This window comes from Quercus suber, unplaced genomic scaffold, assembly GCF_002906115.3.
Source record: "Quercus suber isolate HL8 unplaced genomic scaffold, Cork oak 2.0 scaffold_2, whole genome shotgun sequence".
NCBI lineage: Eukaryota > Viridiplantae > Streptophyta > Magnoliopsida > Fagales > Fagaceae > Quercus > Quercus suber.
The window spans coordinates 3592288-3608400 of record NW_027069469.1 but is presented as its reverse complement, the minus strand read 5'-3'; the positions used below and the strand labels follow the sequence as shown (position 1 = coordinate 3608400).

Sequence of the window (16113 nt, the reverse complement as noted above, 5' to 3'; positions counted from 1 at the left end):
ATTCTCGTTAGGTATCTCTCCACAATAATAAAGGGATTGGATACTTAGCAATGAATAAATTAATGATGGGATGGATTACTTTAATTCAACCAAACTTGTGTACTTGGATTACACTTAAGAACAAAGCAAGACTTGTATGACGTGATTCACATGAACAAAGGCAAATTCTACAAATTAACCTTTGTTTGTTTGTCTTTTATTCAATGTCAAATCGAATTAAAGAACCCAATGCAAAAGCAACCTTCTGCGTCTAAACAAAGCCCTCATTAAGTCTTATCTTATTTGTATGGTACCCATCAAAACCCACTATCAAATCTCCCTAACTTTACTATTTAATTGAACCTATGGCTTCTCAAGTTTCAACTCAATCATTGATTTCTTGAGATTTTAAAGCATGTATTAAAGAGTAAAAGAATAGCTTAGTCTTAAAGAATTTAGCTTTACTTGAATTGGTGAATGGGAATTAGTAGCCTGGATTTGGTGTTTGGTTTTATTTAATTATTATGGCCACACTGCATCAAAGATGACAGTTGACAAGTTAACCAGATAAGACATTTTCTGTTGAAAATGGATAGCAAATGATTAGTTTTATGGATAAATATGATAGAATTGAAAGCTCATGGTGACTTCTAGTCCAAAAAGTTTTTCTTTTATTATTAGCACTAAAATACCTATGAGATTTTATGTTATTTTACTTTATTTATTTATTTTTTGTGTAAACGAGATTTGATCCATGTCCCTTATTTGATCACAAGAGATTTTACCAATCGAATTAAGTAGAATTCACACACCCTATAGTGCAGGCTAAGGACAACAAATACTTGCTAAACAAGGTTGAGAATTGCAATTTACAGCTACAGAAGGGCAATGCTTTGATATTCTGTGTGGAGGAATCGATTAGTATCTTCTTTGACAGCAGAGTAGTGTTACATGGACGACAAGCATCACTCCACAAACTTAAGTCAAAAGAAATTAAGGGATGGCAAGCCTTCAAGTGCTGGCACACAAAACAATTTTTTCCCTTAACAAGCTAATGAAGTTGATCACTACACTAAAAAGATCCTTAGATAGCATACCCTCTGAGCGATTTCTCATCTTTCTTTCAAGGAACCATTGTTAGACCTTCTCAATTCCCATGGTGGTAAGCAGCCTTTCAAGGGTGATTGTAGAAACAATGAAGACGTAGACAATTGCTTTTGCCTCATTGAGATAGAAGACAGGCAACTGAAGGCACTTCGTAGCCTCTTCTTCTCACTATCATACAGTTGGTAACTAGGGTCATGCCTCACAGCAGAGATCTTGAGGGCTTTAGGAAGTATGCAGTTGCATACTGAACCTACCACAAAGTAAATGAAGCTGATTAAATAGAATTACAAAAACATAATGGGTTATCAACTTAGGAAAAGAAAAGGCCAATCTCAAGTATAACAACTTAAAGAAGAAGTTGTCCCAGCAGAATATCGAGTAAATTTTAATATAGAGGTTACCATCATGTTGGAAATTCAACAACAGTTAAAGTCACATTAATTTGGAATATGTCCGCAATTCTTAAGGCTTAAATAGCAAAGTCATAGGAGGCTATGATAGCTGGTAAAATCTTTCATTACGGCTTCTAATTATTATAAAACATAAAAGGTTCTTTTATGACAGTCTATAACCTCTTAATTAGTTTGTGGCAGAACTGCTTAGGGACAAAACATCTAAAAGGGGTCAAAAATAAATTTTTTTATGAATTTCTGTGCAAGCAATATGAAAAATCGATAGCTATATCAATGTGGTATGTTATGGGAAAAGCGAAGAGTACCTATTTTTGCCAGTCGATTTACCCATTTTGGAATTGATTTTCCAGTCAGCTTGTAACATACATCCTTGCAGAAATGATTGCAGTTCTTGGCAATTAAGTGATATGTATCACCATTATAGCTCGCTGATTGGCGTTCCATGAACTCTCTCACCTGAATAGGGTCCAAGCTTGTAGTCCCAATAAAAATCGACTTCCTGAACTTGAAGCCTGGGCATTGCCGAGGTTCAACCTCAAAAACACCACTTGATGGGTAGTCATGAGCTCCAAATGCATATTCTAAACCATGAACTGTACAGTGTAATTGGGAATATCAGAAAATTTGGATTTCATTTGATAACCAAAAGTGAAGTATAGCTTTTATATGCCACACGCTTTAATACCTAATTGCTACTCTGCTGTTCGATCACAAGTACTGCCCATAATAGATTTGGATTGCTATCTCGTTGCATTAAGTGAAGGGCAGTCAGAAACCACCGCATTATGGGAGTGAGAGCTACAACCCAAGATGCATGTTTATTGTCAATTATGATACCTCAGCTTTTTTCTTTTCTTTTCTTTTTTTCCTCCACTCCCTATAATGTTTGGCTTTCATAATAAAAAGAGAGAATGGTTCTACCTATTGGTTTTCCGAAGTTTTTTTTTTTGTTTTTTTTTTTTTTTTTCAATGAGTTATTGCGTTGACATCTCTAGTTCAATGAAAAACAAAATGGACCAAAAAATTAAGTTAATTTCTTCTTTCTTCTTATTACTTCTTCTTCTTTTTTTTTTTTTTTTCACATCATGTGTCCAAGTGCGTGTGCATGTATGTGTCTCATGTTAATATGAAAATATCTTCCTTTCCCATTTTCTGAATTGAGAATGTATCACTTAATTAATTTAAAACAGCCAGGAGTCAAATCCTCACTCCCTTCCCCTCGCCGCCCCCCCCACCCCCCCCAAGTCAACAGACCCAACCATGGAACTCCAATATCCAGCACCCCCTAGATTCTCAACAAATTTATATGTTTTAACATCTTTTTTCTCACCTGACGACTATATCTCAACAAATTTAAAAACAGATACTGTCTCGTAATGTTTTAATGTAAGAAGCACGTGTAGACTGACAATCTATCCCTCCAATAATAGTACCACTGATTTGACCACAACTAGCATAGACAGATAGCTAGGAGAGAAAAGTAAACAAAGACAGCTAAGCATTGCATCACGCTTAATCCAGGAATAATTCCAACTATGATTCATTTTAATTGAAGACACTATAAGTCTAGCAGGTGTTAAAATTATGCATAAAAACAACTATGCTTACCTTCCACACCAGAGTGAAAGATACCAAAGCCTGCCCAATAGACATAGCCATTCATGGGAGTCAAGTCGTATACATTGAGATAGACTGGTGTGTTGCCTGGACCATAGCTAGTTGACTTCATCTTAGGAAACACACAAAAACGGGTGGCTGATTTGCTTTTCAAACGAATAGGCATAATGGATTTCCATCCTTTCTTTGATCTAAACTTCATGTTTCCTCAATGGTAAAATAAGAAATTAGTTGATGCCTGTCTCCAACCTGTGGCAAATACAAAAGCATCAATTAACAAAAATCAAAGAGAAAAGAAAACAAAGGAAAACATTTACAGAAAGGGGTAAAGGAGAACAGTTATTGGATATACAAGCTATGATTTACTCTTCTGCATTTCAACAATTCTAAAACAACTAAATTGTCTTCTTTATACAACTCAAGATAACATGACCTTCTTTCTCATAATTTACATACATTAATGTAGCTCAAGGAAATTACGTTTCGTGAAGGTAATCAACTCTTCATTACATGTTATGTTTCAGTTCAAGTCATCTAAAAAAGGTGCTATGGAATAAATCCTACATACTGAAAATATTATTGTAGGTCATTTTTCTTATTTGAAGAAAACTAATACTAAAAAATATATATGGAAAAGAAAGAGGAAGGGAACAACAGGTAAAAAAAGAAGAAAAAAGAATTAGAAGAACCTAACAATGCTTAATTCCAGAAATCAATAGAGGAGAGCCAACCACTAAAATAATGAGGAAGAGTGGTTAGAGTGTAAAGTTGAATTAGAAGTGAATCTTTGTGCCTTCAAAACTTGATCAGGACAACAAACCAGTTGATTTTGAAGATTTTGCTAGATTTGGAAAGCAACACTCCAAGATTTGGGATTTTAGAAAAATTCAAAAGTTTTACTATGGTGTTAGTCCTCTTCAATAGTTGCTTGATGGACATCTTTCTTAAGCCCAGTTTTTATCATTGTTTACCCATAAAGTTAAGTTATCAACTAGCAAATTGGAGCAACATAATCAAAGCATCTTGGCTCCCAGGATTCTGAATCTTTCTCAACTGACCTACTACATCTTAAGACATCCTTTTCAACTTCAGCTTAATTGGTCATTTACAATCTCTAACTATCAAATTGACATTAAGTAAAGGATAATAATGCATAATGCCATGTCCAGACTGTCCAAACTTTGATTCTATTTTCAATGTGGGTGTTTAGCTCACAATACCAAGTAAGGGTTTCTTTTTAATTTTATATTTAGAGATGGAACCATTCAAAAGCAATAATATTGTAGTTTAAGCTTCTCTTCAGGAGATTGAAATAAAAAATAGAAAATCTGTAGACTTATCAACACATAGCAACTATCAGCATCAAAGAAGTTGACTTTGCTTCTAAAGAATTAGTTACAGATCAGTTTCTTCAAGGACAATCATAACATCCTGAGGGAGAAAAAATGGTAAATCAATTCGAGACCTAAACAACTTCTTATTCAACTTTGGAGTTGGCAAATAAAATGTTTACAAGTTTAAACCACAACACATATGGCAACAAATTAATTCAATAATGTGTACTTCAAGAACTCCAACAGTTCAGGAACTTGGCTCATGTGTTTTAGGCAGATGTCATCATGACTAGGAAAGAAACTGATCTCTCATTGCAAAGCATAATGTTACATGATCTGTAATAGCAGATATCTTATCAGAAATTAAAACTTCATATCCATACTACTGATAATTTCATTAGAAGACCCAATCTTCCTAACGGAAAAGAGAAGATTGTTCACTAACAATTTATAACATAATTACAACTTCAAGCACAGCTACAGCATTTTCACGGTAAGTGCTGAAATGACCAATTTCATCCTAGTAAACCGGAATTGCAGCATTAATTTCAAAAAGTAAAAGGAACATTTTTATTTTGTAATTTAGAAAAAAGGGTTAGCTGTAGAACAGAGAAAGAATTATTCCAGATCTAGTTGACTAAATTAAACAATAAAGCAAAAAATACAGTAGGAAAAAGCAATATGTTCAACCTCACCTTCAGAGTTACAGATCAGACATATAAGAAGGATAATTGTAGATGTTGAAACTCAATAACAAGAAACAGAAATTTTCATTTTAATTACTGAGAAAACAAAGGAAAAGATGAGAGAATTTGGCATATTACAACAGCCACTAACTAATGCCAAACCATTACAAGAATCCCAGTTCCCATATCTTTCCTCCAAACTTTCTCAGCAACCAAAAGGCCCCAATATGAAGTTTTTGATAAACAAAGACGCAAAAGAAGTCCAAACAATGTGTATGCAAGACCAACCCAGAAGACAAGAAGTTGAAGAAAAGAAAAAGACAAAGCATTTATTATTGAAGGAAACAAAGAGACTACTATAGAGGAACTCACAGATTTCAGAGAGGATGTGCATTACACTTTGGAGCCAAAGAAAAGAGGCTTCTTTAGCATTTCAAAATTTGCTTGCATTCACTATATTTCAGAGCAGTTGTATCATCTGCAAAAGGCAAGGCCTGTGGTCTGGTCTTCCTCAAAGAAAACATACACTCATTCCTGAATTCTGACTCAGCGGAAAACTAAGAACAAAGGTTAAAAAAAAGGCTATCTAAGCCCAGACTGAAGTTAAGACCAACTCTCTCTCTCTCTCTCTCACTCTCATTGTTTTCACTGCTATACTATATATATTCAGCGACAAAGTTTGGGATAGTTTTGGTTAATTTAGTTTGGTTTTTTTAGTTTTAGTTTCAGATATAAGGAAGTACTGTCGAAGTATAATCATAATGTTATTGTCTGTTGTTATCATGTAAAACAATCTCATTGTATTTATTTTGAGCTCACCCATCACGTTTCTATGTGGGTCTTAATTCTTAGTTAATTACTTAATTAGCCACCTGATTTGATTGTGGAATAATATTCTTCTTTATGCAGTTCAAAAAAAAAAAAATTTTTCTTCTTTATGTCTTTTCTCTTTTGATAGTACACTTAATACTTCTATTGAAAGTTTGGTATCATATTCTTTAGAATCCAAAGTTCTTGCACTTTTTGAAATGCACCTGTAGCACCCAAACCCAAATACAAATATATATATATATATGCTTACAATTTACACATGGAACTTTTACACTTTTACAACTTACATTCAAAACTGTAATATTTTATTATCATTAATTCACTCAAACACAACATCATTTTTTTTGAAAATTGAGGTAGTAAATTGCAAAATTTGAAACTCTAGATCTAGAAGTGGCCCAAATTTAAAGGGTGTAATGTGTATTCTAACCAAAAATAAATATTAGAAATACATTCACCATCATTCATATGCGTAGAGTGGTTAATCTTAATACTTTTAGATCTCGACTGTGAGATGTACGTTGATTTTACGTTTTGATATAAATGCATGAATTTAAGTAAATTTTATGGAATGCATTGCATAGGATATAATCTCTTTTATTTTTTAAATAGTTAGCAACTTAGCACGTGTCTCATTATGTATGCTGCTCGTGTATATATAATAAAGTTTCTAAATATTTAGGTGTAATAATGCTCATTGAAGGCTTGAAGCTATGAGAAAGTGAAAAATCGATGAGGATCATGTCGTGAAAATTCCTCATGCTCTGAGCTTTAATAGCACATATAAGCAATAATATAACACAATCACATTAAAAGTTAATCACTGTACATCAGTGTAAAAGAATGAGCTAGGAAAAGCCACACTGGTCCAGCTCACATCAAAATCACACTTTTACCACCACACATTTTTTGTGCGATGGTTATTCCACAAGTATAAGTGCTTGTAGAGTGTGAGGGGCAAGGGTCGGGGTTTAAGTTTTCATGATGAAATTTTATACACATATACACTTAAATTAAGGTATAGGAGAATTCTATTTTGTTAAAAATAAAAAATAAAAAAAAATAACACAATCGTGCTAGCATTTATGGCATGGGGAAGAGATTCATGTGAATCCTCATTTCTATCATTGATGTCTATGGGCTTCAAAAGACAGAATCACACAAATGAGTTTTTTATTTTCTATTTTACAAAAATCTGATTAACGAGTTCTTATGACATTTATTAATAAACTATTTTAGAAAAATTCTTATATCACTTATATGAAAAATATAAATAATTATAAAAAATAAATTTATTTTCATTTTCAATAAAAACTTTTTAAAAATAGTTTACTACCTAATACTTACGAGTTTGTTTTATTTAGCATTAATTTTCTGTTTTCATTAACTTTTGTGATCCGCTGGGTAAATATATATTTCCCTCCAATTCCATCACAGAAATTATACAACCTTTAATTTCTTTCATATATGCATAGAATTCATTACTTAGATCCATCATGATCCAGATTCTATACATACATCAATATCAGTCAAAGTGTCATCCAAGAAAAGAAGATTGACACAAAACAGAGAAGATATATTTCAGGAAAGTTCAGTATAAGTTTCATCCAGCAGATGTGGAAGGAATTTGTGTTCCACGTGCATTTTCTGAACAATGCACTGTCCCAACTATAATGTATCATGTATCAACTATCAACCCGCATCTAAGTTCACCTAAAATTTGACAGATTTTGAATATAAAAGAAACATTTTTTTTGAGGAAAAAATATAAAAGAAACATATTTATTTCTCATATATATAGACACATCACACACACAAAATGACTTAAGTATATGTGTTAGTATCATGAGAAATCAAGACTCAATACTGTTGATGATAAAGAGATCGGTGTTGACCAGGGCATAAAAAGTATTTATACGTATACTGTTGTAAAGCTTGATAAGTACATTTAAAAAATTTTAAAAAAATGTATTATTGAAATATTGATATGATTAGCTAAGGGGTATCATATTAAACTGAATAATAATGAGGATAAAATTTAGTTACAAAATTGGTTGTAACCTTACTAAATATGTATTTTTTTATTAGATGTAAATTTTGACAAATCTACCATTAGATTACATATTCTTTTTATATCTTCCACGCTTACAAAATTTTTATAAAATTAAAAATCAATAGTTATGTTATCAATAAATTGTTTAAATTGTAAGTTTTTGTAGTTTAAAGTTATGTATAAAGTATAAACTTATAAGTCATATAGTAAATAATATTTGATTGATACAAAATTTAACGTGTATTAAAAGCGTAAAGAAAATGCAATGCAATGGTTAGATTTTCAAAATATGAAGTAATGTTTATTTTATTGAGTAAGATTGTAGATTTAGGTTACAACTAATTTTGTAGTTAAACTCTGCCCTAATAATAATATGAATGAGTGGTTAATATAATATACTCAAACCAAATCCATCGACTTAATAAGCTTTTGGGTTAAGTAATGTTGTCATATGTTATATTAACCCTCCAAGTGGAGATGGTATTAAATAATACCATGTCAGTCATATCAAAATCCAATAAATGAAAAACATGTGTGAAAAAACAACTATCTCACTAATAAACTAAGGTCCTAAGGACATGTGTTAGTAGGTAATTATTTACTTATGTTTGCATGGTGTATCATTTGATATAAAATGCATTTTCTTGCAAGTGGAGTCTTCCCAAAATGTTATCTCCCAATATTAATTGGTACCATAACCAAAATTTGCTACCTAAGCATTTGGATTTATTTACTTATTGAAATTTGGCTAATTGGTTTGTGGATTTAAAGGTGTATCGTGAGTCCCTTACAAAATTTCCCCAATTAGGACTATAATTTTTAATGTTATTGTCATATACGAGGTAGAGAAGTTTGATGGAAAGAACAATTTCAACATATGTCAATACAAAATTATTGGTGTTTATAAATGATTATAAAAAAATACTAGTTAATTTGTAAATTTTGGATGTCAAGATTAGAGATAAGGATAACGTTCTCTTAATAACATACTAGCTTGTATTCAATGCATACGTATGGATGCATTTAAAAATAAACAAATTTTTTTATCATAAAAATATACATAATTAATCAAATTATTATGAAAAAATATTTGTTGTAGGGACGAAGGGCCCAAGAGTGTATATTGGGCCGTGAGCCTTGTCTGAGGACAGGTAGGCTTTAATGGAAAGGTACAAATCAGTGAGTTATGGAAGGATTCTTGCCCTAAAGGTTTGGCAAGATTATCCGAGAAGAAAGGCCTCTTCGGCTAGGCAGAGCGGGGGTTAGAAGGTTTGGTCTGCTATCAGGAGTTATGCTATGGACGATTCTATTGGTAAGGATAAATATTGGGAGGGAATAGGACAGAGGGAAGCTAAGAAATATCTGAGAAAAAGCTTTTGGTTGCATTAATATGGAGGTGATACCTGAACAATGATATTCAGCCTTATAGTTATTCCCAAAGATTTCAAGAAGGTGTTGATAGAACAAGGATAAAAGCCAGCAGCTTGATCTACACGTGAAGGGTTGAGATGAAGCGAATAAGGAAATATAAAGAAGAAAGACCCCAATTACAGAGAGATATCTAAGAATCTGGAAGAAAAGACTTCAGCACTAAGAATTAGAATTGTAATCAAGCTTAAGAGGAATATATTCTCCTTGGACTTTGCCGAGGAAGAATTCCCCGCCACAAAACTTGTTTGTCTTTGTTTTCTTATCATCTTTAATACATTGTGAGTATTGTCCAAGCCATTGAAGCCTAGTTTTTAGCTTACTCTCTATAAATTCATTGTATTAGCCTCTTTGGACCTTAATCCTTTTCTCTTTTGGGCTTAGGATCCAAAACTCGCCCTTACAATTGTAATTTGATACATGTTAAAAATCATGCCTAAGTTTAATATTACTTATGATTATTTTTATTCTAATTTTAATAAGATAGAACATGTGATGATTTTTGTTGTATAGTGATTTTTGTTGGGTAGATATATGATTGACTTTTTTTATTTTTATTTTTATAGTTCATTAATATTAGAATCTTAGACATTCTCAAAAAAAAAAAAAAAAAAAAAAAAAAAAAAAAAAACTTCTTAGTATTTTGCATTCATTAACTCACTTTTCACAAAGAATAAAAAAACTTAAGTGGATACATGACACAAAATTAGCTCAAAATTCAAATCTAATTTGGAACCTAATTAGATTTCCTATCAGTTTTGACTTTATATATATATATATATATATATTTGATACATGTTAAAAATCATGCCTAAGTTGAATACCACTTATGATTATTTTTATTCTAATTTTGAATAAGATAGATCATGTGTGATGATTTTTTTGTGTGATGATTTTTGTTGTGTGGTGATTTTTGCTGAATAGATATATGATTGGTTTTGATTTTGATTTTTGATTTTTATAGTTCATTAATATTGAACTCTTAGTATTTTGTTTTCATTAATTCACTTAGCTCAAAATTCTAATATAATTTGGAACCTAATTAGATTTCCTATCAATTTTGGCTTTATATATATATATATATATTTGATACATGTTAAAAATCATGCCTAAGTTGAATACGACTTATGATTATTTTTATTCTAATTTTGAATAAGATAGAACGTGTGTGATGATTTTTGTGTGTGATGCTTTTTGTTGTGTGGTGATTTTTGCTAAATAGATATATGATTGGTTTTGTTTTTATTTTTTATTTTTATAGTTCATTAATATTGAACTCTTAGCATTTTGTATTCATTAATTCACTTTGCACAAAAATTAAAATAAACTTAAGTGAACACATAACACAAAATTAGCTCGCAATTGAAATCTAATAATTTTTTTTTTTAATTTTAATTATATATATATATATATAGTTACAGTTATTCAGCAAAAAAAAAAGAAGAAGAAGAAGAAGAAGAAGAAGATAATTAACTAACATATCAACCAATTTTTTTTGTAAACAAAATCTCAAATCCTATTCAATTATCAAAAAATTTATCCGTTCAACTACCCAAACCAACCGCTTGAAATTAAACTGCTTGTTAAGCTTTATGAGTTTTTATTTTATTTTATTTTATCCCATCTCAAATTAATAAATGGAAATATAAACAATAATTAAAAACAGACTACTGCCTAGCTATTAGTAGAGTGACCTTTATTACCATAGGTCTCAAATCGCCTACTCTATAACCAGTATTCCGATTTAGGAACCAGACACGACCACGAAGGACCTGGACAACATTCAATGTTAACGTGTAAAAAAACAGCAAATACATTCGGTGGTACCGTAACTAAACGACAATTTATTTTTCCGATTGGTATAGTGAAAACGACAAGCATGTCACACAAAAAAGGTCCGAACTTTTCCCATGCTGTGTCTTATAGGCTATGACCACATGGAGACAACTGCGTTTCACAGTAATTGGGACCCCATGGGGCCCATTGTAGTATTTGACCGTAATTGAATTATGAATATATGAATTGACTGTGAAATCAAATCATTCATCTATATTTACTACATACAAACAAAATTCCACAATTTTTTTCTCAATAGCTTTCACATGTTTTTATTCATTCTTATTTGAGTTCATTACTTAAATCAGTTTTTATTTACTACTATAATCTCATATTTAAACAATTAAAAAAAATTGTAATTTTTTTTTGTCTGTAAATTTTATCATTTTCTCATAGAAAGGAGCTAAGCTGTATTGTGCATATCTTTTTAGACGTGCCCTATACAAGAGAGAGAAACTGTACTCCAAATCTATGTATTACTCCTACAATTTAAAATTAGTTTTCTTAAATTTAAAAATACTAATAAAAAGAAAATATTTCTCAAGCCTTTATGCTCCACGGTTACAATTTTAGATGGCAACCTTTTGTATTTCACGGTTACAATTTTAAAAAGCAACCATTTGTGTTCCACAGTTACAATCTTAAACAGCAACCTTTCAGCTTCTTAATGCTAGACTTTGGCTTTCTAACTCCTTCATCTCTTCCTCTCCTCACACTATATTAATACTGAAAAGCTAGATGATTCAATATAAGTATCTTTAAATCCCAGTTGCTCTTGACCTCTATTCTTGTGGCTGCCTGCATAATAGTTCAATGTAATGATTAGATTAATAGTGTTGTTCTTTTTTATTGCTGTTTTTTATTTCTTTTTTAATTTTGTTACTACCTCTTTTGCGTTGTGGGCATATATGAGTTTTTATGTATTTATGTTGGGTATTTGTACTGATATATGATTGTTTATTTCTCTGTTTAAAATTGATTTGGGTTTTTTTTTTTTTTAAATGTTTGAGATGGTAACATTATTGGTTTATATTATGTAATCCGTGTGATAGTGTTTTAGTAGTATCCATGTGATAGAGTTTTAGTAGTTAGAAAATTGAATGATAGAGTTTTAATAGTGTTCGTGCTTATAGAAATTCAATTGAATGATGTAATTTGTGCATGCAAAAATTCAATTTGCTATGGTACTTTAGTAGTTAGCAAATTGAATTATAGAGTTTAAAATTCAATACTATACTCAGAACATGATACTTCTCCTTTTTGCTTGGTCTCCTCATTTAAGTGAATGCCTCCTTTATCATTGAAATCGATTTAAAATTCCTTCTATTGGCTTTGATTGTACTCTTGGCTATATCATAAAAGATTGTTTTTTGATATAATCTTTTTATGGTAATTATCATCATTTTTGTTGTAGTTGAATCAAAATAAGATTATGCTAGATCTGCATAATTAGTAGTTGTTGCATCTTCATCATTATCACAAGTTTAAGATAGAGATTACCCTCATCAATAGCTGCTACGTCTTCTTCATTGCCAAACTTGATCATCTTGACAAACCTTTTATTTATCTGATTGTACCACATTTATTTATTTACTTATGGATTCTATTTGATTGTAAGATTTTTATGTCTTTTGATATAAATTAACTAGCTGGTATGTTAGCCAAATCGCTTGCTTCTTCAATTTTTTTTTTTAGTCTTTTACTTTGCCTTCGGCACTATTGTAATGGGTTGTCTCTTTAATGGCATGTTCTATCTCCATCGCTATATATATATATATATATATTGTTTTGTAGGATCCAAGCAAGAAAGTGTTTAAGATGTTTGCTGTGTTATTCTCTCAATTTTTTTACAGCATGAACAACTTGCGGTATTGAAGTAATTACTGAATATTTTATATCAATAGTTATTTGTTAATAGGTGTTTGACAACTTTAGAATATGAAAAGTTTTAGGTTAAATGGGTAACAACTTTAATTTTGTTAATTTTTGCTTTCTAAATTACTAATGGTGATTTATCATGTTAAATTGATAGTTTATTTGTATATTAATAAGCTACAATGTTGTAATGTTATTTATTTTTTTCTTTCTAATTTGTGAGGTTTAATTCAAATAGTTTTGAATAAGTCATCTGAAATCAAATTCAATACAAAAGAAATTTTGTTAGGAACTCTGTAAGGCTAAGGGGAGCTTGAAGATAATATAAGTTTTGGCCTCATATAATATACTTATATTGTGAGCTTCAGTTATTATAAGTAGTATTATAGTAACTTAGATATGAAACTCTAGATGTAACACGAACAGTTAAGGATAACGACATTCACTAATATTTGTCTTTTAATTTAAATGGTATTTTGCACAATTGCTTTGCATTCATTAGATTTCATTTTCAATAATTTTCTCATGCATCGCATGGATTAGTAACTAGTTACACAATAATTTTTCGTCCCTTTCGGCTTTTGGTACAATTCCAGTTTGGTGCCAGTGAGAGTATTAAATGAGTATTGTAGTTACGGACAGGCCTTATGGCAAGAAATTAAAAAAGAAAAAAGAAAAAGAAACAAAAAGCAATTTTCATTGTACACTACTAATGCATGTCAAAGCCGTTGTCATTGCTCTTGTATGATTGTGTATCCGTCAGCCTTGTGAATAATTATTGGTGGTGACGTAATATGTATCATGTATGTACAGTTTCTTTTGGTGCGATCTAAGTTGGGGGGGGGGGGAATGAAAAATGGAAAATGTTAAGTTTGGGCATGTTTTAAGGAGGGGTGGATTTGTTGTGTGTCTAGGATTGCCCTTTGATTATAATTAGTGATACAAAAAATTTACGGTTGTTAAAATAATATGTTGTGAGTGGTATGTATATATATATATAATAAAAATAGTAAATATAATGAGTTAATATAAAAGTGATGTTACATCAATCATAACTTATTACTTTAATAAATTATGAAACTACCATTTCGCAGTTTTGATGTGATAGTCACTCCATAAGTATAAGTGTTTGTGGGGTGTGTATGATTGTGTATCTGTCAGCCTCGTGAATAATTCTTGGTGGTGATGTAATATATATCATGTATGTACAGTTTCTTTTGGTGCGATCTAAGTTAGGGGGGAAAGAAAAAAGGAAAATGTTATGACCTTATTGTGAGTTTGGGCATGTTTTAAGGAGGGGTGGATTTGTTGTGTGTCTAGGATTGCCCTTTGATTATAATTAGTGATACAAAAAATTTCAAGATTTCACGATTGTTAAAATAATATGTTGTGAGTGGTATTTATATATATATATATATATGATAAAAATAGTAAATATAATGAGTTAATATGAAAGTGATGATACACCAATCATAACTTATTACTTTAATAAATTATGAAACTACCACTGTGCACTTTGTTGTGGTAGTCACTCCACAAGTATAAGTGTTTTTGGGGTGTAAGAGTTAGGATTCAAGTTAATTTTTAGGAGATAACTTCACACACATTTATACGATTAGGCTAGAGTAAAATTTTTATCATGTATTAAAAAAAAAAATTATGAAACATTGTTTTTAGTGTCTTTACCATTGATACTCATTGGATTATTGAGTTAAATTTCCCTCAAGCTCGTACAAAATCCTACCCATATGATTAATGATTTTGATTTAGTGGCTTATTTTCCTTTTAGTTTAACTTGTAATATGTTTTTTTCCTTGTCCAATAAAAATAGTGAGGCAACTAGCCGTAGCTATTCTTTCTAAGAGCGGGTATGTGATCATAATAATTTTCTTAGCAGTTGAGAAACCAATGCCGGAGGGGTCTAAACAAAGATGGGGGTCCCAAGCACTCCCTTAAGTGAGTTGATCATAACCTAATCTCAACCCCACCTAAAGCACCAATAGTATTAGGCAATGGGAGGCAATAATCCTTAAGCCGAATCAGTGTCACACCGTTACCCTGTAGATTCAAACTCAAATCTATCTCATATGTCATTCTCATGATGTATCTCATATCAAGACCCTACCCACTTGGGTCCATGACTCTAGATGCTAGTTTAGTTGAATGCTTGCAATTTCAAAAACCTTATATGCAATAACAATAAGGAAAAATAGTGGGGATGGATACAATACATAGTAGAAGCTTCACTTTCAATCTTAAATTGGCGGAGTTATGATTATGAATTTGAACAAAAGAACTTGGCGCCCAAAAAATGCACAAAGAAGAGAATTGAATGGACCACATTGTAAGCTAGATCTGCATGTGTAATACTTTAGGACAACTACGCCTACAATAATATGGTGATGTACCTTAAAAAAACGAGAGGCCCCCTAAGTCCCACACTCTCTGCAAAATTTTCATTATTATGTTTCTGTTTGGTCATGCCAGCTGCCAAAGATAAGATGAGCTACTATTATACTATGATAAATTAATAATAAACGATAATGAGAAACAAGAAAACCGTACCTCACTTTTTGTCTATCCTTTTTAGGTGACATTCAAATCAAATTTGGGCCCAATGTGCATCAATTGCTTGCTTGGTCTGTCCAGACCAAATTGTATGGTATGTTAGGCCAGTGAAAATTTGAATGTCGTAGACACTTTAGAGTACTCCACTATTTACTCAACAATGGAGTATTTGGAAAGTCAAAAAAAGGAAGTTTATTAATTTTCAGTTTGGCTACTTTTGCACATTAATTGGGTAATAAATTGCCATTGCCTTCGGCCCAATTATGAGCCTCATGATTGGGTTTGGATTGATTTTGATTTCTCATCCTAATTGACCAACCCAGTGGTGAGTACAAGCCCAGGAATTCAATTACTGGGCCATGTTGTTGTACCATGGTTATGATGAG

General features: G+C 31.3%; 1 protein-coding gene across 1 annotated transcript; it reads right to left on the bottom strand.

Annotated features, from left to right (window-relative positions):
* Positions 1-805: 805 nt before the first annotated feature.
* Positions 806-5856, bottom strand: LOC112012137 (deSI-like protein At4g17486). The gene is made up of 4 exons (XM_024044517.2): positions 5509-5856; positions 3108-3365; positions 1805-2092; positions 806-1336 (listed from the first exon to the last, which is right to left on the bottom strand). The coding sequence occupies exons 2-4, from the start codon at positions 3316-3318 to the stop codon at positions 1092-1094; spliced, it is 744 nt and encodes a 247-aa protein (XP_023900285.1). The 5' UTR covers positions 3319-3365; positions 5509-5856; the 3' UTR covers positions 806-1091.
* Positions 5857-16113: the final 10257 nt, after the last annotated feature.

Coding starts and splice junctions, on each gene's coding strand:
- LOC112012137 (XM_024044517.2), bottom strand. CDS start 3,318: ATGAAGTTTAGATCAAAGAAAGGATGGAAATCCATTATGCCTATTCGT. Junction 2,093..3,107: donor CTTTCACTCTGGTGTGGAAG/GTAAGCATAGTT, acceptor TACACTGTACAG/TTCATGGTTTAGAATATGCA. Junction 1,337..1,804: donor AAATCGACTGGCAAAAATAG/GTACTCTTCGCT, acceptor ACTTTGTGGTAG/GTTCAGTATGCAACTGCATA.